At 50.8% G+C, this 22,859-nt stretch overlaps 2 protein-coding genes across 7 annotated transcripts in view; both read left to right on the top strand.

Annotated features, from left to right (window-relative positions):
* Nucleotides 1-3,996, top strand: part of LOC310697487 (duodenase-1-like) — a 167,352-nt gene extending 163,356 nt beyond the window's left edge. The window contains exons 3-7 of the mRNA XM_083484187.1: nt 309-351; nt 834-978; nt 1,216-1,351; nt 1,897-2,148; nt 2,923-3,996. Coding sequence (XP_083340313.1) covers nt 309-351; nt 834-978; nt 1,216-1,351; nt 1,897-2,148; nt 2,923-3,057 — 711 coding nt within the window. The 3' untranslated portion in view covers nt 3,058-3,996. The remainder of the gene's footprint in view (nt 1-308; nt 352-833; nt 979-1,215; nt 1,352-1,896; nt 2,149-2,922) is intronic.
* Nucleotides 3,997-6,626: 2,630 nt separating this feature from the next.
* TLE5 (TLE family member 5, transcriptional modulator) lies at nt 6,627-22,612 on the top strand. Of its 6 annotated transcripts, none has more exons than XM_083484222.1 (7): nt 6,627-7,310; nt 9,622-9,719; nt 10,938-11,001; nt 12,632-12,676; nt 14,214-14,276; nt 15,100-15,174; nt 19,306-22,612. In XM_083484222.1, exons 1-7 carry the CDS (start codon nt 7,284-7,286, stop codon nt 19,525-19,527), a joined length of 594 nt encoding a protein of 197 aa, XP_083340348.1. In that variant the 5' UTR covers nt 6,627-7,283; the 3' UTR covers nt 19,528-22,612. The 6 variants fall into 6 exon arrangements, with proteins under 6 accessions (XP_083340348.1, XP_083340347.1, XP_083340346.1 ...); XM_083484221.1 differs by having other exon boundaries at nt 6,717-7,310; nt 15,100-15,204; nt 19,309-22,612; XM_083484220.1 differs by having other exon boundaries at nt 6,717-7,310; nt 15,100-15,204.
* The last annotated feature ends 247 nt before the right edge of the window (nt 22,613-22,859 follow it).

Genomic DNA, 22,859 nt, shown 5'->3' with positions numbered 1-22,859 from the left:
CATTATCTTCGCTCCTCTGATTTCGTAAACCTTTGCTTAAAAAGTCTCCAATTCTGGGATCACTCCCTTTCTCATTTATCCCAATCTCCCCATCTGACTATCTGATTGCCGTTCGTGGTGGGACCAGCCACGTAGCTAGCGAGAAACGATAAGCCTGCCTATCAGATCTCAAGTCCAGATTGTGGCTTCCTGGGGAAGGTGGAGTCCAGAGGCTGGAGGCCATAAAAGCCACGGGGTCGAGAGGCTGAAGAGTTAAGTGCCGGGCATCTCCCTCCTTGGCAAGCATCAAGATGTGGAGACTCCGACAGGTTCTTCTGCTACTGCTGCTGTCCTTCTCCTTGGCCCAAACAGGTGAGTAAACGCACCATGGCAGATGATGCACTATGGGGTTTCTTCTCCCTGAAATCCTCCTCCCAGTCATCATTCCTCCTCTGGTCACGACTTGACTGTCTGTCTCCAGGCACTGCGGTCAACTGCAAGAGATTCCCACATGGTAAGGTTAATGTTGCCAGTCTTCATGTTAGCAGACCCCTTTGTAATGCAGAGTTGGTCTGCCAATCATAATAAGGACGTTATGAGACTCGTATCTCAATTCCAGAATGAGTCCCTCTTGGCAGTCCATGCAGGTGAATACTAAGCTAATGGATGAAGGGGTCTTCTTATGACTGTTCTTGGCTTTCGCTTTGCTAACTTCCTTGCTAGGAAAACCAATTGTAAGCTCATTGGGATGGAGACCCGTCCTTTTTGCTCCCCCAATAATTTTGAATGTGTGGAAGACACCCCAGAACATGCAAGGAGGAGGAGGAACTGATCTCTGCATACGGTTCTTGCAGATCCATTGCGGAGTCAGATTGTTGGGGGGCACGAAGCCAAGCCCCACTCCAGACCCTACATGGCTTACTTGAGGAGTCCTGTGAGCTCGTGCGGTGGATTCCTGGTGGCGCCCCAGTGGGTAATGACGGCTGCGCACTGCGTTGGGTAAGTCTCACTAATCCCTCCTTGATTCTTAGCAGGGATGGTCATAGAATCATAGAATAGTACAATTGGAAGGGACTGCAAGGGTCATCTGGCCAGCTAAAGCACCCATGACAGGTGGCCACCTAACCATCAAGGTGCGCAGCTGGTTGTATGGAGGGAGCCTGGTCTTCTGCACGGGGGGGCCAGGAGGGGGTTGAGTCCTGGCATCTCTGACACTAACTGATGCTCTCTTTCCAGCAATTTTATTGTCATCTTGGGGGCATATAACATCTCCGCTGAAGAACCCTCACGGCAAGTGTTCAACATTGAAGCTAACTACCCACACCCTGAATATGATGGGTCCACCACCTCAAACGATATCCGTCTGCTCAAGGTAACTGGTACAACAATCTAGTTGAACGTGGGCCATTAATATTATCCATACTGTAATATTATCATTTGGGACACGGGTGGCGCTGTGGTCTAAACCACAGAGCCTAGGACTTGCCGATCAGAAGGTCAGGGGTTCAAATCCCTGCGACGGGGTGAGCTCCTGTTGCTCAATCCCTGCTCCTGCCAACCTAGCAGTTCAAAAGCACGTCAAAGTGCAAGTAGATAAATAGGTACTGCTCCGGTGGGAAGGTAAACAGCATTTCTGTGCGCTGCTCTGGTTCGCCAGGAGCGGCTTAGTCATGCTGGCCACATGACCTGGAAGCTGTACGCCGGCTCCCTCGGCCAATAAAGCGAGATGAGCACCGCAACCCCTGAGTCGGCCACGACTGGACCTAATGGTCAGGGGTCCCTTTACCTTTTATTATCAATACAGTCTGCTGATTTCTTTTGCCCAAAGTTCCCCATTTCAGAGGCATCAGATTCCCCGAAGGGTTTCCTCAAGCAACACTAAACCAATGAGCTCTCTCCCATCTCTCCTTTCCACAGCTGAATTCCAAAGCTACTCTGAATAAATACGTCAACACCCTGAGCTTGCCCACATTCAACTTTGACCTCTTCCATGGGACCTCCTGCAGCGTGGCAGGATGGGGCCGAGTTTACAAAGACTGGTCACCAGACACTCTCTACGAGACCAATGTCACCATCTACAGCCGTGGGTTGTGCAGACGGTGGTATTCAAATCTCAATTATGGGAAGGTCTGCGCCGGGAGACCCGGCGAGCCTGAGGATTCTTTCAAGGTGAGAGCCAGCAGAAGCGGCAAGTGACAGGATCGGGCGGGGGTTATGGATCCCACCCTTCTGAGGGGTCGTTCACGTCTCCAGGAAAATGGACATGGGCTTGTATTCTGCTAAGGGCTCCTTCCCACTTTCGCTTGTCCCTCTGCTTTTCCGGGGGGGGGGTCACTCCTTAGCGCTCAATTGGAGCAATCGGCCATCAAGCTTTGCATGGATTGCCGTTTGTTCCGATTTAGAACTTAAATAGTCGGTTTTCCTGGGAAAGGAAAGAGTGGACGAGCCCCAAGTCGTACTGAGAGTGGAGCCACTAGTAACGTGTCAGTTTGCCCTGGTTCAGGGACGCGAGTGGGGCTGTGGGTTAAACCACAGAGCCCAGGACTTGCCGCTCAGAAGGTCGGCGGTTCGAATCCCTGCAATGGGGTGAGCTCCTGTTGCTCGGTCCCTGCTCCTGCCCACCTAGCAGTTCGAAAGCACGTCAAAGTGCAAGTAGATACCGCTCTGGCAGGAACGTAAACAGCATTTCCGTGCACTGCTCTGGTTCGCTAGATGTGGCTTAGTCCTGCTGGCCACATGACCCGGAAGCTGTACGCTGGCTCCCTCGGCCAATAAAGCGAGATGAGCGCCGCAACCCCAGAGTCAGTTATGACTGGACCTAATGGTCAGGGGTCCCTATACTTTTAACTTTACCTTGCCCTGCTTCAAGCACGAGAGTTGGCCACAATGTGGATCCAAATCTTCCCCCAGCTGCCATCTTTGTTCTCTCTCTCTTCTCCACAGGGCGATTCAGGTGGCCCCTTGGTGTGCAATGGTGTGGCACAAGGAATCGTCTCGTATGGCAACCCCTGCCCTCCTGGAGTTTACACTCGCGTTGCCCATTACCTTCCATGGATCAAGAGAACCATGAGACTGTGAACAGAAGAAGCAACCGCGGTGACATTGTGCCTTCTTTCCCACCCCTGATGCTTTTGCTTGCTGGATAACCTGCTTGGCTTGCATTCTGCAACAAAACACACACACACACAGAGAGAGAGAGAGAGAGAGAGAGAGAGAGAGAGAGAGAGAGAGACCCTCAATGGCAGCGACAAAGGAAGATCTATCAGATGTTTCATACAGGATGGTGTTTGGGCAAGTTCCTTCACTGCCTCCCATCCCCTTGAAGAAAACCCTTCCACAGACCTCCATCTCCCTCAAGCCGCTCCTCCCTTCTCCCTTCCTTCCCCTAATGCAGAGATGGAGGACCTGTGGCCCCCAGATGCTGGAGTCCAGCAACATCTGGAGAGCCAAAGACGGTCCAAATGTCTGGAGAGCATCATGTTCCTTCAGATCAGGAGGGAAGGACCTGTGACTCGCTCAATGTGGCTGGACTCCAACTCCCATCAGTCCTGGCCAGTTTAGCCAAATGTGAGGGCTGATGGGAGTTGAAGTCCATCAACATCTGGATGGCCAAAATGTCAGCCACCTCTGCTTTAGAGGACTCCTCTGGCTCTTCCTCCCAGAGGTCTGCAGACCTGCCATTGAAACCTGCATTCTGGGTCCAGGTCAGGTCAAGCCCCTTGAGGTTGAGGCATGTGGGACGTGGCCCTCTTAGCCAACAGGGAAGGACTTTATCCCATTTCTAAAGGGATTCTCTCTGTATTTCATCAGCCCCCCAAAGACCACCCTAACCTCTAGGATTCCTAGATGCAGATCCAAAACACCTTGGCACCCACAACATCTCACAAATAACCTTTTCACAAAATAAACTCCCCTAGGCTGTGGGTTAGGGATGCAGGTGGCGCTGTGGGTTAAACCACAGAACCTAGGACTTGCCGATCAGAAGGTCGGCAGTTCGAATCCCTGCAATGGGACGGAGTGATCTCCCATTGCTCGGTCCCTGCTCCTGCCAAACTAGCAGTTCGAAAGCATGCCAGTGCAAGTAGATAAATAGGTACCGCTCCGGCGGGAAGGTAAACGGCGTTTCCGTGCGCTGCTCTGGTTCGCCAGAAGCGACTTAGACCTCACATAGCTGTATGCCGGCTCTCTCAGCCAGTAAAGCGAGATGAGCACTGCAACCCCAGAGTCGGCCACGACTGGACCTAATGGTCAGGGGTCCCTTTTCCTTTACCTTAGGCTGTGGGTTGCGATGTATTGTAGGAATGGAGGAGACATTTAATATTCAGCCTGGATTGAAAGTTCACACTTTCTGAAACAAGGTTCACACCAAAAACAGTCATCCTCCAAAATTAACATTTCTCCAGATTTTGCCGTTCAGGCCTCCAGCCAAGCCATGTTTATGGGAATGCACGTAATGGGGGGTAAAGTGTGTCTTTTGATGCATGTAATAGTTTTTTTAAAAAAAGCAAACAAAAAATGCATTATCTTAGGGCAAATTGCTTTGCAGAAAATGTGAATATTCGGCACAATTGCGTGCCAAAGTGTGTATCCAAAGAAATTCACATTAAAATGCTGTTGAATTTTCTTGAGTGTTTCTTTTTTTAAAAAAAATACCCTGCAAACTTTTACAGATACGTGGATAACTGAACTTAAATGGCAAAGCTGTCCATGGAAGCGCTGGTTAACTCTGTGTCCAGGGCAGCTGTCTACCAGTTCCATCTGGTATATGTAGGCTGAGACCCTACCTGCCCGCTGTCTCGCCAGAGTGGTGCATGCTCTGGTTATCTCCCGCTTGGACTACTGCAATGCGCTCTACGTGGGGCTGCCTTTGAAGGTGACCCGGAAACTGCAATTAATCCAGAATGCGGCAGCTAGACTGGGGACTGGGGGTGGCCGCCGGGACCACATAACACCGGTCCTGAGAGATCTGCATTGGCTCCCAGTACGTTTCCGAGCACAATTCAAAGTGTTGGTGCTGACCTTGAAAGCCCTAAACGGCCTCGGTCCTGTATACGTGAAGGAGCGTCTCCACCCCCATCGTTCTGCCCAGACACTGAGGTCCAGCTCTGAGGGCCTTCTGGCGGTTCCCTCATTGCGAGAAGTGAGGTTACAGGGAACCAGTCAGAGGGCCTTCTTGGTGGTGGCGCCCGCTCTGTGGAACACCCGCCCCTCAGATGTGAAGGAAATAAGCAGCTATCCTTTCTTTAAAAGACATCTGAAGGCAGCCCTGTTCAGGGAAGTTTTTAATATTTAACGCTGTACTGTTTTTAACACTTGACTGGAAGCCGCCCAGAGTGGCTGGGGAAACTCAGCCAGATGGGTAGGGTATAAATAATAAATTATTATTATTATTATTATTATTATTACTTAGGTGGCTAACTGGAGATTGGAAAAAGAAGGGAAGGGCCAGGAGGGAAGAGGAAAACATGAATCAAAATTAAGGCACCAATTTATAAAATAATAAGAGTTGGAAGGTACGACAAGGGCCATATAATACAACCCCCTGCAATGCAAAAATCTTTTGCCCAACGTGGGGCTCAAACCCACAGCCCTGAGAGTGGCTCCCATTTGTGGAATTCTCTCCCCAGAGAGGCTCGCCGGCCGCCTTCGTTACGTATCTGTGGCTTTTAGATGTGTTTCCTGGAGGGGTCTATGTGTGTTATTGGTTCGTTTTCATTCTTGTTTTTGTTTCATTATGCATTCTTGCAATCTCATTTTGTATTGGATGAAGGGCTGGCCTTTTGTTGTTGTTGTTGTTGTTTAGTCATGTCCGCCTCTTCGTGACCCCCTGGACCAGAGCACGCCAGGCGCTCCTGTCTTCCACTGCCTCCCGCAGTTTGGTCAAACTCCTGCTGGTAGCTTCGAGAACACTGTACCACCATCTCTTCCCCTGTCGTCCTCTTCTCCTTGTGCCCTCCATCTTTCCCAACATCAGGGACTTTTCCAGGGAGTCTTCTCTTCTCAGGAGGTGGCCAAAGTCTTGGAGCCTCAGCTTCACGATCTGTCCTTCGAGTGAGCACTCAGGGCTGATTTCCTTCAGAATGGAGAGGTCTGATCTTCTTGCAGTCCACGGGACTCTCAAGAATCTCCTCCAGCACCAGAATTCAAAAGCATCCATTCTTCGGCGATCAGCCTTCTTGACGGTCCAGCTCTCACTTCCATACATCACTACTGGGAAAACCATAGCTTGAACTATACGGACCTTTGTTGGCAAGGTGATGTCTCTACTTTTTAAGATGCTGTCTAGGCCTGTCATTGCCCTTCTCCCAAGAATCCAACATTACAAACTTTATTACGGCCACAGACTAGCATAAGATACAAACATGGGGATAAAATAAGGCACAAAAGACTTAAAGAAGAGGGTGAGAAAAGCAAAAATTAAAAGTGGCAGTAATAATAATAATAATAATAATAATAATAATAATAATAATAATAATAACAACAACAACAACAACAACAACAACAACAACAACAACAACAAAACAACAGAGAATATCGCCGCTCCTCTCCAAGCCTCTCTTTCCCTTAGCACCCCGACCCTCTCCTCCTTGCGCCCTATCCCTGCACATCCATCCATAACTGGTGGGGTGATGGTTTTTTTCTGGTGGGGGGTTCTTTTTGGGGTGTTGCTGTGGGTGGCGGGGGGGGGGGGTGGCGGCGTGTGCGCGCGCCCTCGGAGCTGCCGCGTCCCGACGGCAGGTGGTGCTGGCGCTCAGCCGCAGGAGAGGAGAGGCTCCTCCGCAGCCGCCATTAAACAATAGCTGGGGGAAGGCGGAGCGGCGCGCACGGGTGTCCGTCTCCTTTTTGGCTGGGGCCAGGCCGGAGTCCGCGGGGAGGGTCGCATCCGGAGCCGAGGGAGCCGGGGAGAGCGGGAGCAAGACCCGGAGCGAGAGGAGGAGCGAGATCCGGAGCGCAGAGAGAGAGAGAGGGGGGCGCGCGTGTGCGTCTGCGCCCAACCTCGCCAAACCTCGCCAAGGACGCATCTCCGGGGCCCTGCTTTCCAGGCGCAAAAAGCAAGGAGGCCGTGCGCCTCGCGTGGTTTTGGGGGTCTTATTTTTCTCCTTTTCCGCCCCTTCTTCTTTCCCCCTCCGGAGCTGCTGCTTGCGGAGGAAGGAGCCGCCGGAGCAGCCCAGAAAAGCCAGGGGGGAAGGAAAGCGAGCGCGCGCTCTCCGGGCCTGCTTTGCGGACGCCTTTGGCGCAAGCGGGAGGAAGCGCGCTCCGCATCCGCCGCCGCCGCAGCCCTGCGCTTCGGATCGGGGCCTGACATGATGTTTCCTCAAAGCCGGCACTCGGTGAGGGGGGGGGGAGAGAAGCGAGGGGGGGGAGTTGGGTGCAAAGAGGGCGGGGGCGCGAGGGATTGGGGTGCCCGTCCGGGAGGGGGGGAGGGAAAGGGCGGGGTGCCAGGGGGGGAGGGGTTGGGTGCTGAGGAGGGGGGTGTTGCGGTCCAAGGGAGGAGAGGGTTGGGGTTCCCGGAGAAGGAAGGAGGGGGGTTTGGGGTGCCGGGAGAGGAGAGGAGTAGGGTGCTATGGAAAAGAGGGGGGCCACGATTGGGGTGTCGGAAAGGGGTGGGGTGCAAAGGGGGAATCGAGGGAAGAGAGATTAGGAGGGGTGCCGGGGAAGGAAATTTGGGGGGGTAATGGGGAGTTTGAGGTGCCGGGGTAGAGGATTGGGGTGCCCAGAGAAGGAAGGACGGGTTTGGGGTGCTAAGGAAAGAGGGAAGGACCGGGGTGCCCAGAAGGGAGGATCGGGGCGCCAGGCGGAAGGGCAACCTGTTGTGAAGAGAGCAAGGAGGCAGGAAGAGGTTGGGGCGCCCAGAGGGGGAATTTGGGGGAGGTGTGAGGGGTTTGGGGTGCCAGGGAGGGGTTTGGGTGTCATGGAGAGCAGTGGGAAGATTAGGGTGCAAGGAGGGGAAGAGGGAGGGAAGGAGGAGGTTGGGGTGTTCAAGGGAAACTCCCCAGGCCGGATGTGAGAAAGGGGAGCGGCTGATGCCTTCCTCCTGCACGTGTCCAGGGCTTGGGGGGGGGGGGGCTTGGCGACAGGGGAGAGAAAGTTTCCAGGCTGGCTTTTGGCCCAGGAAGTGGAGCAGCGAGGGTGGGGGGGTTTCTCTGGGGTGCAGTTGTGGGGGTTGTGACCCATTGGAGTGCCTTGAGAAATGAGGGAGGGGTCCCCTGGAAGGGGTAGAGAGCAATCTGTTGAGTGAGTTGTTTTTAGTGCTGTTACACACACACACACACACACACACACACACACACACACACACACCTTAGGGTGAAGGGTTATATAGCAAATAAGTTAATATTATTATCATTGTTATTATTATCATCGCCCTTGATTTACTCATTTCCTCAAGGCGATTTGCAACATTAAGTAATTTTTAAAAGCAGGGTTTTGTTTTGTTTTCTAACAAACAAACAAAAGGTGCCAGTTTATCTCGAGACTGAATGAAGGGCGGTGAAATAGTTACATTAGCTCTATGGTGGTTATTGTGAAGTTGTGGTTAGAGCATCAGGCTAGAGACCAGGGTTCGAATTCTCCCACTTTCCCAGGAAGCGCTCTCTCTCTCTCAGTGACCTTGTTGGCCGGTCGCTCCTTCTCAGCACTGTTAAGGTAAAGGGTAAAAGGGGACCCCTGACCATTAGGTCCAGTCGTGGCCGACTCTGGGGTTGCGGCGCTCATCTCGCTTTATTGGCTGAGGGAGCCGGCATACAGCTTCCAGGTCATGTGCCCAGCATGACTAAGCCGCTTCTGGCAGACCAGAGCAGCGCATGGAAATGCCGTTTACCTTCCCGCCGGAGTGGTACCTATTTATCTACTTGCACTTTGCTGTGCTTTCGAACTGCTAGGTTGGCAGGATCAGGGACCGAGCAACAGGAGCTCAGCCCATCACGGGGATTCGAACCACCGACCTTCTGATCAGCAAGTCCTAGGCTCTGTGGTTTAGACGACAGCGCCACCCACGTAGTAGTGGCATTTATATCCCAGCTTTTGTCCAAGGAGCTTTAGGTGGCTCGCATGCTTCTCCTCATTTTATCCTCACAACATCCCTTTCAGGTAGGTTAGGTTGAGGGTCTGAGGTCACCACCCGAGTGGAGATTTGAACCCTGGTTTCCCAGGGAATAGTCTGGAACGCTCGCTGCTACAACATCCTGGCCCTTCCAAGCAGTGCATTATACAATGCAATATAGATAGATAGATAGATAGATAGTCTGGTCTTTTTGCAGTTCAGGAATCGCAAGATTTTTAACAGTACGTAGAATATATTCACTACTGCTGCTGTTCACAATACTCTGGCACCAGCAAATTTGATGGGGTGGAAACGACCACCACCAATTTGGAGTTCCAAATCTGGAATCAGCACCTACTGGTCTGTGCCAGTGACGTCACGCATTCCCAGCGGCACTATATCCACCTCCCCTTGTGTGATGGCAGGGAAGGAAGTTTTACGGAAACCTGGCTGGGGATGGGGAGAGAATTCGGCGCCTAATTATGTCCCCTGTTTTCGTTCCTCGGGTTAAGTAAGGAAGATGGGGATGTCCTTTTCCAAGCTTGCCTATTACCCATCTCTGCCGTTGTCAAATGGTTAAAATAATAGTTATATTCCAGGGTTCTTCACACTTGCCCCAGCAACTGAAGTTCACAACGTCAGATTCCTGTGACCGGATTAAGGATGAGTTTCAGCTGCTGCAAGCTCAATACCACAGGCAAGTTTCCTTTTGACTCCCTTCGCGGAAAACGCTAAGTTCTTATTAATGGTTACGTCAGTTTTTTCCAATAATAATAATGGGAAAGATGAGGAGCTTCAGCCCCGAGGACTAAATGTGGCCCTCTGGACCCCACGATCAGGCCCCCTGCAATCCTCCCAGGCCACGCCCCTCTTCCTAAGCCACACCCTCAACCTAGGCTGTGTCCTTCCACCTATTCCGCTTGCATCCCTCTATGGAGGATAGATTGAGATGTCTCTGGAGGAACCAGCCTGCGATGGTTAAAACTGATTTATTTATTTAGTTATTTATTTTGAGATCGCTTTTATTGGTTTTACAAATGCAAAGTACAGATAAACAAACAAAACGAAAAGAAAACACGTATCTTTATAAAGAGATTCTCCGAATCTCGGGACTACCCCCCCAAAAAATTGGAGTCTCATTTAAATAATAATAATAATTTTTATTTATAACCCGCCCTCCCCAGCCAAAGCCGGGCTCAGGGCAGCTAACAAGCAATAATAAAAACAAGTTGAATGAATACAAACTAAAAACATGAATACAAACTAAAAACAAAATACAACATTAAAATATTGAAATATTAAAATGTAGCCTCATCGCAGGAGGAGAAAGGAAAAAGAAAGAGGGGGAGGGAATCAAATTGGCTCCAAGCCAAAGGCCAGGCGGAACAATTCTGTCTTACAGGCCCTGCAGAAAGAAATCAGATATTGCAGGGCCCTGGTCTCATGAGACAGAGCGTTCCACCAGTCTGGAGCCAGTGTTGAAAAGGCCCTGGCTCTGGTTGAAGCTAATCTAACTTCCTTAGGGCCCGGGACCACTAGGGTGTTGCTATTTATGGACCTTGAGGTCCTCCGTGGGGCATACCGGGAGAGGCGGTCCCGTAGGTACGAGGGTCCTATAAACATCTATAACTGAATATCCATCCATACTCATCCCATTTTTGTGCCAAACCATATTCTCCATAATAATTCCTGCGCTACAAGTGAAATCAAAATCCTGCTCTCGTGTCCATTAGCTTAAAATGGCCCCCTAAGTCACTAGTGTTTCTGGGTTTTCTCCCCCCCCCCAAAAAATTATTGATTTTCTAAATATTTAAAACAATTAATTATAATAATTATTATCATCATCATCTCTCTTTCTCTCCCCCCTCTCGTTCCTCCATTGCGCTCATTTTCCCCCCCCCAACCCAACCGGCAGCCTGAAGTTGGAATGCGACAAGCTCGCCAGCGAGAAGTCTGAGATGCAGCGCCACTACGTGATGGTAGGTTTCGCACTCGCGGCCGGGCGCTCGCCGGGGCGGGAGACGGCAATGCCGCAAGGGGGGTTGCGGGGACGGACACAAGATCAAGGTCCTGCCGGGGCGACACCGTTTTCAAACTAGCCGAGGTTAAAGAGCCTTTAACTCCTTGCCTTGGAAAGCTCAGACAATATAGGTCCCATCCATAGCTGTCAACCGTCCCTTATTTGGCGGGACAGTCCCTTATCCCAGCACCGTGTCCCGCTGCTGTCCCTTATTGATGATGTCCCTTAAATTTCCCGGGTTTCAAAGGAAGCAGCTCCTCTCCCTCCCTCCCTGCCGGCCAGGGAGGAGGGAGGCTCCAGCTGTGTTGCTTGGCTGCGTTGCTCACCCAATAAGGAGTCTAAGAACGACTGGGGGGTGGAGCTTGCATGCCTTGTGCCAATCAAATCGGCCGTGTTGCCTGGGGACTCGCCTTTGCTCAGCGCTTCCCAGCGGAGAGGTGACGGTGGTTTTCCTTGCTGCATCCCCTTTGCCGGGTTGCTGCGCTGTGGGAACCACCACTTGAGGCTTCGTTTGGCTGCTGGCTGGACTTTCTGCCTTTGGCTCGGAGGGGCTCAGAAGTCGAACCTACCTGTGCTTGGAAAATCCCTTATTTTGGCTGCTGATCCCTTATTTTCGAGGCTGCTGGTCCCTTATTTTCAAATCTGTAAGTTGACAGCTATGGTCCCATTGTATTGTCAAAGTTGGCTGGGGTTTCGGATGGAACCAGCTCCCCCCACGGCGATGCCTTTTGGGGTCGGGTGTGGGGCTTCTTCAGTGCCAAGCAGGAGCCATGTACCACGGGTGACAACACTTTGGAGGTCGCAAGGTGGTTAGATTGGTCTCAGCTAGGGCCAGGGCCTTTTCGGTGCTGGCCCCGACTTGGTGGAACGCTGTCACAAAAGACCAGGGCCCTGCGGGATTTGACATCTTTCCGCAGGGCCTGCAAGACAGAGCTGTTCCACCTGGCCTTTGGTTTGGACTCAGTCTGACCCTTATGGTTTTGATCTATGGGCTACTATTAAAATGACGCTGCATTTAAAATCATATTTTAACCTGTATTTTAAATGGTAGGTTTTTTAAAATATTTTTTTATTGTAATTTGACTGGTGTTAAGTAAAGGGACCCCTGACCATTAGGTCCAGTTGTGACCGACTCTGGGGTTGCGGCGCTTATCTTGCTTTATTGGCCAAGGAAGCCGGTGTCCAGCTTCCGGGTCATGTGGTCAGCAGGACTAAGCCGCTTCTGGCGAACCAGAGCAGTGCACGGAAACTCCAAAGAAGGAGACTCCACCACACTCCTTGGCAGCAAATTCCAGTGTCGAACAGCTCTTACTGTCAGGAAGTTCTTCCTAATGTTTAGGTGGAATCTTCTTTCTTGTAGTTTGGATCCATTGCTCCGTGTCCGCTTCTCTGGAGCAGAAGAAAACAACCTTTCTCCCTCCTCTATGTGACATCCTTTTATGTCACAGAGCTTCCAGGTACAGGGTTGGTGTAACTGAAATAGCTGAAGGGGCAGAAGGCGGCTAAGGTGATTCTTACCCTATTTTGCTGTTGTTGTTTTCCTTCCTCAAATCCTAACTCTTCCTCTCCATCTCCTCTGCCCCTTCCAGTACTACGAGATGTCCTATGGGCTCAATATTGAAATGCATAAACAGGTAAGGCGCAGCTTTGTAGTCCTCATGGCGGTTTACCCTTAACTCAGCTTGTCCCCAGACCGCAGTGTCCCTTAGGCAGCCCCTCTGTTGTCTCCCTGTAGGGAAGAATGGAGCAAGTCCATTTTTGACTTACGAGCCTGTTCAGGTCTGCATTGAGCTGTGGTTTCTTTTTAAAAAAATAAAAATTAGTATTTTTAATGGCAGAAAGTGAGTAGGAATTAAGGAACCTTTTAATGAGGGTGAAAGAGGAGAGCGCAAAATATGGTCTGAAGCTCAGCATCAAAAAAACGAAGATCATGGCCACTGGGCCCATCACCTCCTGGCAAATAGAAGGGGAAGAAATAGAGGCAGTGAGAGATTTTACTTTCTTGGGCTCCGTGATCACTGCAGATGGTGACAGCAGTCACTAAATTAAAAGACGCCTGCTTCTTGGGAGAAAAGTAATGACAAACCTAGACAGCATCTTTAAAAGCAGAGACATCACCTTGCCAACAAAGGTCCGTATAGTTCAAGCTATGGTTTTCCCAGTAGTGATGTATGGAAGTGAGAGCTGGACCATCAAGAAGGCTGATCGCCGAAGAATGGATGCTTTTGAATTATGGTGTTGGAGGAGACTCTTGAGAGTCCCATGGACTAAGATCAAACCTCTCCATTCTGAAGGAATCAGCCCTGAGTGCTCACTGGAAGGACAGATCCTGAAGCTGAGGCTCCAAGACTTTGGCCACCTCATGAGAAGAGAAGACTCCCTGGAAAAGACCCTGATGTTGGGAAAGATGGAGGGCACAAGGAGAAGGGGACGACAGAGGACGAGATGGTTGGATAGTGTTCTCGAAGCTACCAGCATGAGTTTGACCAAACTGCGGGAGGCAGTAGAAGACAGGAGGGTCTGGTGTGCTCTGGTCCAGGGGGTCACGAAGAGGCGGACACAACGAAACGACTAAACAACAGCAAATGCTCTCTCTCCCCCAGAAACAAATGCATATTTGTATGCATTTTGTCCTCAAAATACTCGTTTTTGCATACCCTTTCCCTCCTAAAAATGCACAGTTTAGGCACGCTTTTCTCTTAAAATATACTGGGGTTTTTGCATCAGTGGTGAAAGCGTTCAGTTTTCCAATAAAACGATTAAGCGGTCTTCCTTCCCTGACTTAACGACGCTCCTTAGTTTCACCGTATATACCATATCCCATATTTTTGATATCAAATCCTCTGTAACATCAAACGTTTACAATGACCCTATAAAATAAGCCAGTGTCTACAATCCCTGTATTCCAGAGCTAAGATTTGTGAATTCATAGGTGAGATTAAGTCACAAAAGTGGATAGTATACATTTCCCCCCCCCCAAACTGGTGTCTTCCAGATGTTTTGGGCTGCACCTCACATCAGTCCTGGCCCGCACCACTGCCACCACGGTGTTTGAAAGACTTGAGTTGGCATCTTTTCGATTGACATTCCTTCTGTCTTCATGTTGAAGCTTTCTGTCTTCTCGTTGACTCCTTCTGTCTTCACGTTGACTCTTTCTGTCTTCCATTTCAGGCCGAAATTGTCAAGAGGTTAAACGGGATCTGTGCTCAAGTGTTGCCCTATCTTTCCCAAGAGGTAACTCCTCTCTCCCTTCTTCTTCTTTTTTTGCAAATGGGGGAGAATAGGGTTGGATTTCATCACTGAAAAAACAAAGATATTCCCCACCTCTTTCTAGAGCAGCATCATCTTTCCTAAGGAGGGCAGACTTCACTCGGCTTGCTTTTGGGCTTGGTGACTTGGCACACTCTTGGTGGCATCACTGGGAGTGTGACAGGGCCTAGTGTGACAGGGCACCAACCCCATTCCTTCTCTCCCTACCAACCTGAAAGCCTCCTGTCCTTCACCCCATACCTGACACACTGAATAACAGTGTGCCGGGCACCAGTGCTCCTGGGATATTGAGTTTCCCAGGGCACCTGAGAACTCAGCAGGGAAAACAGGGTGCCCTGGGAACTATACCTCCCAGGGCTCCTTGCATGCTCACAACCACACCCCAGGCCTTCCTCTCCAAAGTGCACTCTAGGATGGTTGGATTTTGGGGTGCCTGATATCACCGAAATATTTGGGGGCCATGGGAAACCGCACACCCCAGGGCTCCTTGCTGATGTTCAGAGGCTCAATCTACCTCTGAGCCAGAGGTGAACGTCTTGGGAAGACCGGACATTCTGCTTGTAACACGGCTGGGTGTGTAGGAGCTCCAGAAATCCGAGTCCCGGGCAAATCTCACCCTCGCTCCGGCATTTATTTTGGCTCAACCGCTGCCGAGTCCCTCTTTGAAACTGTTCCGTCCGTTGATCTCCCCGCGTCCCTTGCTGCCCCCTTGTTCCTGGACCTCCTTGCTGCCCCACCAGTGGAATATGTGTGTGGTTTTGTTGTTATTTGCTTTCTATTTCTCCAGCATCAACAACAGGTCCTCGGAGCCATTGAACGAGCCAAGCAAGTGACGGCGCCGGAACTCAACTCTATCATCCGGGTCCGTGGCGTTCCGTACGGGAACTGGGCGGTGGGTAGGAGGGAAGAGCATTGGCGTTCCTTCCCCTGAGAGGGAGGAGAGCATAGTGGTTAGCGTTGGGCTAGGACTGGGGAGAGCTTACTTCGATAACTAAAATGGGGGAGGAATCCTGCACGTTGCTTTTGCATCTTGCTGAGAATGTGCAAATAAATCACTATTGCTTATTATTATTATTAGTGCTTTTTTTCTTGTGGAACGCATACCCCGAAACATTTTGTGAATGTTTGTACTTTTGCCCGTCTACTGTATTTATTGTTCCCAATTTGAACTATAAAACGGTGGTTTTCTCGAGTCAAAATGAGAGCACCCCCAAACATTTTTTTTCAGAAAAAAACACTGGTTGTTATTATTATTAATACCGTGGTACCTCGGTTGTCGAACAGGTCGGCTCCTGAACGCCGCAAACCTGGAAGTGAGTGTTCCGGTTTGCGGACGTTTTTCGGAAACCGAACATCAAGCGCGGCTTCCGATTGGCTGCAGGAAGTTCCTGCAGCCAATCAGAAGCCGCGTGTTGGTTTTCGAATGGTTCCGGGAGTCGAATGGACTCCCAGAACGGATTAAGTTCGACAACCAAGGTACCACTGTACCTGGATTCCTGTGTTGTAAACTCCAACCTGGAGGGGATATGGGTGAACGTCTGCTACTCTTACACCCGCGAAGGTTTACTTGTTTAAAGCAAACTTTGCCTTGCAGGGCTTTTGGAGTACAGCTCCCATCCGCTCCCAGTTTCATACTGGCTGGGGGGCAGCTGAGAGTTGTAATCTGAAGCCCTCGATAGTATCCATCGCCTTCTGAATGAGTCACTGCTCTGTGGACGCCTCTTCGTTGGCTACGGTCCTCACTTTCCTGGGAAACAAGCGCCATTTGGCTCAGCTTCTGAAGGGGCCGTCCCAACGACTCCGTCGTGCTTGGGGCCAAACTCTGAAAAGAGTCTGAATTCGGGGACTCCTGCAGGGAGGCGACAGGCACCCTCGAGGGGGGTCGCCCCGCTGCGCGTCTCACTTGCTCTCGCCGCACCTGATGTGCCGTACGTATCCACTCATTTAGCAGAGGCAAGGCAGAACAGTGACTCATTCAGAAGCTCAACGGGCAACCTCTTGTGAATTGAGCTATGCGTTACTTGTCATGTTGTTTATCCCGGCTTCTGGGTCACGGGGCATGGCTCCCAGCCATTTTATCCTCGCGGCAACCCTGTAGGTCAGAGCTAAGAAGGCTCGCCGGCGCCTCCAGCGGTTGTTGAACTCCCTTCCGCCTCAGCAAGCATGCCTAGTGGTCAAGCTTGATAGGGTTTGTGGGGAGCTACTGGGAAGCCCACCCCTGTTGGCTAGGCTGAGAGGCGTAACAAGCGACCCAGTGTAAACGCAGCACGGACTGGGGATCTGACACCACTTTTGATTGCTTTCTTGTGGCATTCTTGCGGCCCAGCAAGGAGCCCTGGGGTGCTCAGTTTCCCGTGGCCCCTAAATTTCAGGTTTGTTAGTACACTCCTATCGTTTTCCCCCCCCCCACCCTCCCTTTCCCATCTTCCTTAAATACACACCTTGGCTCCTCTGCGAGTTGCCGTCGAAGACGTCCTCTCCAGACCGGCTACCCAAAAGGGGAAAGAACTGTTTTGTCTGCCCCACCCAATAATGGCGTTAACAAAAACCAGGGTAATCAGACTTGATTTAAATCTTCTTTTTACAGAAAGATTCGTTCTTGTTGGCACATTATCTTAATATTTGCAACCAGATGAAGGTTTCGTATTTTGGAATAATAAATTTTCCAGAGTAGTTTTTAATCAAAAATGACTGGTTTGGTTATACCAGGGACGGCCAACTCTCCCAGAATTAAAAACTGGCAGTGATCTACAGCTTTGTTGCAGGGGGGCTGGTTTCAGGTCAAAGTTGTGGAGCTTATTTTGAAAGTTACCGTATTTTTCGCTCTATAAGACGCACCAGACCACAAGACGCACCTAGTTTTTGGAGGAGGAAAACAAGAAAAAAAATACTCTGAATCTCAGAAGCCAGAACAGCAAGAGGGATCGCTGTGCAGTGAAAGCAGCAATCCCTCTTGCTGTTCTGGCTTCTGGGATAGCTGCACAGCCTGCATTCGCTCCATAAGATGCACACACATTTCCCCTTACTTTTTAGGAGGGGAAAAGTCACTCTTATAGAGCAAAAAATACAGTATTTCACATGCTGCTGAGAAAAACGCCAAGGTCCAAACTGGATAGGGTTTAGATTTTTTTTAATTCGAAAAACAGCCTAGGATAGCAAAGTCTCTCCCTTCTGGAGTGGGGGATATCGGGCCACCGGGCGCTTGGCTCATGGGGGAAATTGCATCTTGGGTATTTTCTGGGGTGGTATTGCCCCCTCCCCCATGTTTCTAAAAGTGGCTCCTGTGAACGCAAGTTCTTAGGGACCACAAGACCTTCTTAAAAGAGATGTTTCTCCTTTTCTCCCGTAGACCAAAGATACTTTAAGGTGTAGGACCTGCAACAAAGTGTTGCAGTGTAGTTTGTCGCTGTTCGGGATTCTGGCCAGCTATGGTCTTTCCCAAAATTCTCCAATAATAATAATAATTTATAATTTATACCCCGCCCATCTGGCTTCCCCAGCCACTCTGGGCGGCTTCCCAAAAAATATTAAAATACTGTGATACATCAAACATTAAAAGCTTCCCTAAAGAGGGCTGCCTTCAGATGTCTTCTAAAAGTCTGGTAGTTGTTGTTTTCTTTGACATCTGATGGGAGGGCGTTCCACAGGGAGGGAGCCACCACCGAGAAGGCCCTCTGCCTGGTTCCCTGTAACCTCACTTCTCGCAGGGAGGGAACCGTCAGAAGACCCTCGGAGATGGATCTCAGTGTCTGGGCTGAACGATGGGGGTGGAGACGCTCCTTCAGGTATACTGGTCCGAGGCTGTTTAGGGCTTAAAGGTCAGCACCAACACTTTGAATTGCGCTCGGAAATGTACTGGGAGCCAATGTAGGTCTTTCAAGACTGGTGTTATATGGTCTCGGCGGCTGCTCCCAGTCAACAGTCTGGCTGCCGCGTTCTGGATTAGTTGTAGTTTCCGGGTCACCTTCAAAGGTAGCCACACGTAGAGCGCGTTGCAGTAGTCCAAGCGAGAGATAACTAGAGCATGCACCACTCTGACGAGACAGTCCACAGGCAGGGAGGGTCTCAGCCTGCGTACCAGATGGAGCTGGTAGACAGCTGCCCTGGACACGGGAGTTGACCTGTTAACTCCCCCTCCCTCCCCCCAATGTTTTCCCTTCTCCACCCCACATCAGTTGATGAACATGCCACGGCCACTGTGCACGGCCAGTCCTCGTTTCTATGTCTGGTTGGGGTGCCCTCCCATTAACTTGCCCTTTTGGGCAAACGTCCGGGTTTTCTTCCCACACTGCCGACAGCTCCCTCTTGGTGACGGGTCAAAACTTCGCCGTCCCTGATGCTTCACCCGAACCAGGAATGGGGGCTCTGGCTGTTGTTGTACTACAATTCCCATCACCTGCAACTGGTGCTCGTGGAGGATGGACTTTGTAGTCCGGCAAAATTTGGAAGGCCACGGGTTCCGCATCCCAGAGCTTTTTTGTAAAAAAGAAGCATTCTCCCTCTGCTGTAGAAATACAGTGGTGCCTCGCAAGACGAAAAGAATCCGTTCTGTGATTCTCTTCGTCTAGCGGTTTTTTCATCTTGCGAAGCAAGCCCATTGAAGGATTAGCGGATTAGCTCTATTAGCGGCTTTTAGCAGCTTTTAGCGGCTTATCTGCTGATCGGATCAGCTGATTAGTGGCTTAGAAAAAGGGGGGGAGGAAAAAAAACCAGCAGGAACTGGCAAGACATTGTCGTCTTGTGAAGCAAGCCCATAGGAAATTTGTTTTGCGAAGCACCTCCAAAACGGAAAACTCTTTCGTCTAGCGAGTTTTCCGTCTTGCGAGGCATTCGTCTTGCGGGGCACCACTGTACTCCATTTTGCCCGCATGTGAACAGAACTGATAATGTAATTTTTTTGCAGAGGTGGTTTGCAGTCCGCTCCCTTTGCAAGCCCCACTCACCCATCCCTTTGTCCCTTCCCCTCTTCCTCTGCTTTCTCGTTTCCCTACAGCAGCAGCTCCAGGCTCACCAACTCTCCCAGCTCCAAGCTCTCGCCTTGCCGTTGACCCCGCTGCCTGTGGGGCTGCAGCCCCCGTCGCTCCCGGCCGTCAGCGCCAGCACCGGCTTGCTGTCCCTGTCCGCCCTCGGCTCGCAAGCCCACCTCTCGAAGGAAGACAAGAACGGCCACGACGGGGACGCCCACCAGGACGACGACGGGGAGAAGTCGGATTAGACCCGGTTTCGGCGGGGGGATCCTGGGGCGGCGGTGGCACAAAAGGGGAAAGCTCAGTAAAAGTTGCGGTATCCACTCCGGCTAGCGCTCGGTGGACCCGTTGGTGTTGTTTGGTGGGGGGCGGGGCGGGGGAGGAGTTAGCCTGCCCCGCCCCCCTCTGCAGCAATAACGTTTTTGGGTCCCCTCCCCTTTTGGAATTCCAGCCCCCCCCCCCCCCCGTTGCCGGAGCAATTATACCCAGAGGCACAATCCTGATCACTCTGCAGTGAATTGCAGGTGAACACCACCCCTATTGATTTAGATTTTTCTGCATGGGGAAACGCTAGCTTCCCTCAACAAAATTGCCACCACTGCCAGCGGCTTGCCGGGAACTCTGTGTATGCTCCAGGGCCACCCATAACCGCTTGCTGTTCTTCACCTAACATGGCAGAAGCCCAAACAGTGGCTTTGGGGGGCAAATGAGTGACCTGGCTTTTTGCAGAATGGAGGGGGAGATCGTCCCGAGCCGCTGTATGAGAGAGACTGCTTTTTTGAGTTTTACAAAATGGTGAACAACCGGTCCTGGCAGGTAGCAGGGGAAAAATCAGGCCGTAGGTAGAATTCGTCATGGGTGGCTAAATGCTTTGCAGTAGATCGGGGAAAGTTTCTGAGCCCTGGTTGTCCAACAACAAAAAACACCCCTCCAAAAAAATTACCCTCTTCACATCTAACGATTTAAAGACTTCTTTGAAGTTTTAAAAACCCACTGCCCTGTTTTAGGTGACCGATGGTGCAATCCTAACTGGGTCTACTCGGAAGCAAATCCTATTCAGTAGGGCTTGCTTCCAAGTAAGGGGTTAGGATTGCAGCTTGACAAATTAAATAAACAACAAGTCCAGGGGGTCACCAGTGCAGTACTCACGGGCGCCAGTGTGTCCCATCACGAGCGCTTACGGCACCCGCGAAAGGTCTCCATAAATAACACCCTCAAAAATTCGTAGTGTGCAAGAAACTGCTCTTCCTGCCCAGTTTGTGCTTCTACGGGCTCAGCTCTGTGGGCAGCCAATTTGTGCTATGCCGCACTCCTTGCCGCGGCCATTTCGGGACTGGTGCAAAATCCATGCGCACCCCGTGGCTTGAAACGGTTTGCGAGCCCTGCGTTAAGTGGCGCGGTTCGAATCCCCACGACGGGGTGAGCTCCTGTTGCTCTGTCCCAGCTCCTGCCAACCTACTAGTTCAAAACCACACCAGAGCAAGTAGATAAATAGGTACCGCTGTGGCGGGAAGGTAAACGGTGTTTCCGTGTGCTCTGGTTTCCGTCATGCGCCAGAAGCGGTTTAGTCCTGCTGGCCGCATGACCCGGAAAGCTGTCTGCGGACAAACGCCGGCTCCCTCGGCCTGAAAGCGAGATGAGCGCCGTAATCCCATAGTCGCCTTTGACTGGACTTAACCGTCCAGGGGTCCTTTACCTTTACCTAAGTGTTAGGAAATCCAGCCTGTTGGGTATGGCTTGTGGGGTGGAGATGATCATTGGCACTGCTCCCTGAGTTGCTTCAGGCTCTGGTCTCTAAGCCTCTCTTCTGCTGCAGTCCTCAAGGTTTTAGTAAGAAAGCAAGCAGAAAAATTTGCCCCTGAACACCAACATTTGCCCCATGTGATGTTTTCCGAACCACCAAACCAGTAGAGGAGGTGGCTTGCAGAACAGAGAACTGTGCTTTGATGTTCCTGCAGACCTTGACCGTGCATCACTTCTGGTTAACCTGGGAAGGACGTACCTTCAGGGGCTGGTGGCAGCCCCCGAGACGTCTTTGTTCGGCCCCCCAGAAGTCTCCCCAACCCATGATCCTTTGCTGACCCCGTTCCGCACAATTCCTGAGTCCTTTGGCCTGGCTGGAAAGTGCCCTTTGCTAACACGTCCCGCTTGCCTCGACGGAGAGGGTGGGTGGTGGGTCTCAAAACTCGCCCGCTGCCCGTATGCCCCGCCCAGTTTCACCTCTGACCCCGCCCACCAGCAGGTTGCGGTCCCGCCCCCAGAAGGGAACCTGTCCGTCAAGCTGCCGGCAAAAATACCCCGGCATTCCCGAACGCCGCCCCTGTTGTGCGTGGCACTACGCACGTGCCAACAAGCACCTAGGAAGTTTTTTTGCCCGCCCTCGCGTTCCTCCCCACACTCGCCCCGTTACCCGCGAGAACCTCCATTATCTGCCAGACTTCCCGATTCGAATTTAATCCAGGCGGCGACTCCCCATTGCTTAACTTCCCCCCGCCGTTTCTGCGCATAGCGGCCCCCACAAGCGATTTCTTTTTCTTTCTTTCTCTTTCGCGATGCACACATTCTTCAGATCCCCTTCCCCGCTGGTGCAGTTTTAGACAAATGAGCACCTTTCGTCCTTTTTAATTTTTATTTTTGCATGTGTCTCGTTTTTAAGGTAGCACAGAATCGGAATTTTTTTATATATATCTATATCTATAAATATATAAATATATTCATCCCATATTCCTCCTTCCGGGTGACTTTTGACGTGGTGTCGGTTCCCCCCCCCCCAAAAAAAAAACCACACACCCCCTTCCTTATCTGTGACCCACATTCTTGCAAATCTAGGTTCTTTCCAGTATCCCAGCGGCTGATGTCCTTTTCATTATTTCTTCCTCACCCCCCCTGAAAGGTTTGAGTTGTGGGAAAGGGGAAAAGGGTGGTAAGGGAAGAAAAATACGACAATTCTCAACCCCCCCTTACTTTTTAATGTTTTTGTTTTGAACTCTCCCTGTTGTCGTTTTTTTTTTGGAAAAAGGATACTGCAACTTTGTCTTCTCTTTCTGTAAGCTAGCTTGACTCTTTATCCCCAACCCCATTTAACAAAAGAAATTTTAAGACAAAAAAAGAGAGAGAGAGATTTTCGTGTTTGTATATATTCCTTTAGAGGAAGAGAGGAGAAAAAAAGGAAGGAAGGAAGAAAAGAAAAGAGGGGAAAAAACCTTTGTTTGCTTCATGTGTTTATTAATCACTTGACCTATATATTAAGAGGAACTGAGAGAAATTAATTCTGTATTAAGGGTGTCTTAGCCGTGCCTTTTTAAATAAAAGAAATCAGATGGTTGGTTAAAACTGCAGCTGCTTTTCTTGTGTTGACTGTTCATTGCCACCAGGGGGAGCCAAAACCTCACCCCGGGATCTGCTAGAGCTCCTCCTAGTGGGCCGGTGGTGGTAGGGCAGCTTCTGCCTGATTGGCTGCCGGGCGCCAGAAATGAGCCAATGGGTGTCCTCCTGGCTGTCAGGTGACAGAAATTAGCCAATGGGTGTTCTCTTCGCCCTATATAGCCTCAGGCTGCGTCTTGGCTCCTGGGCCAGTTAT

This window comes from Podarcis liolepis, assembly GCF_965112155.1.
Source record: "Podarcis liolepis genome assembly, chromosome: 18".
Lineage (NCBI taxonomy): Eukaryota > Metazoa > Chordata > Lepidosauria > Squamata > Lacertidae > Podarcis > Podarcis liolepis.
The sequence above is the reverse complement of the archived record's forward strand: the minus strand, read 5'-3'. Positions and strand labels throughout refer to the sequence as shown.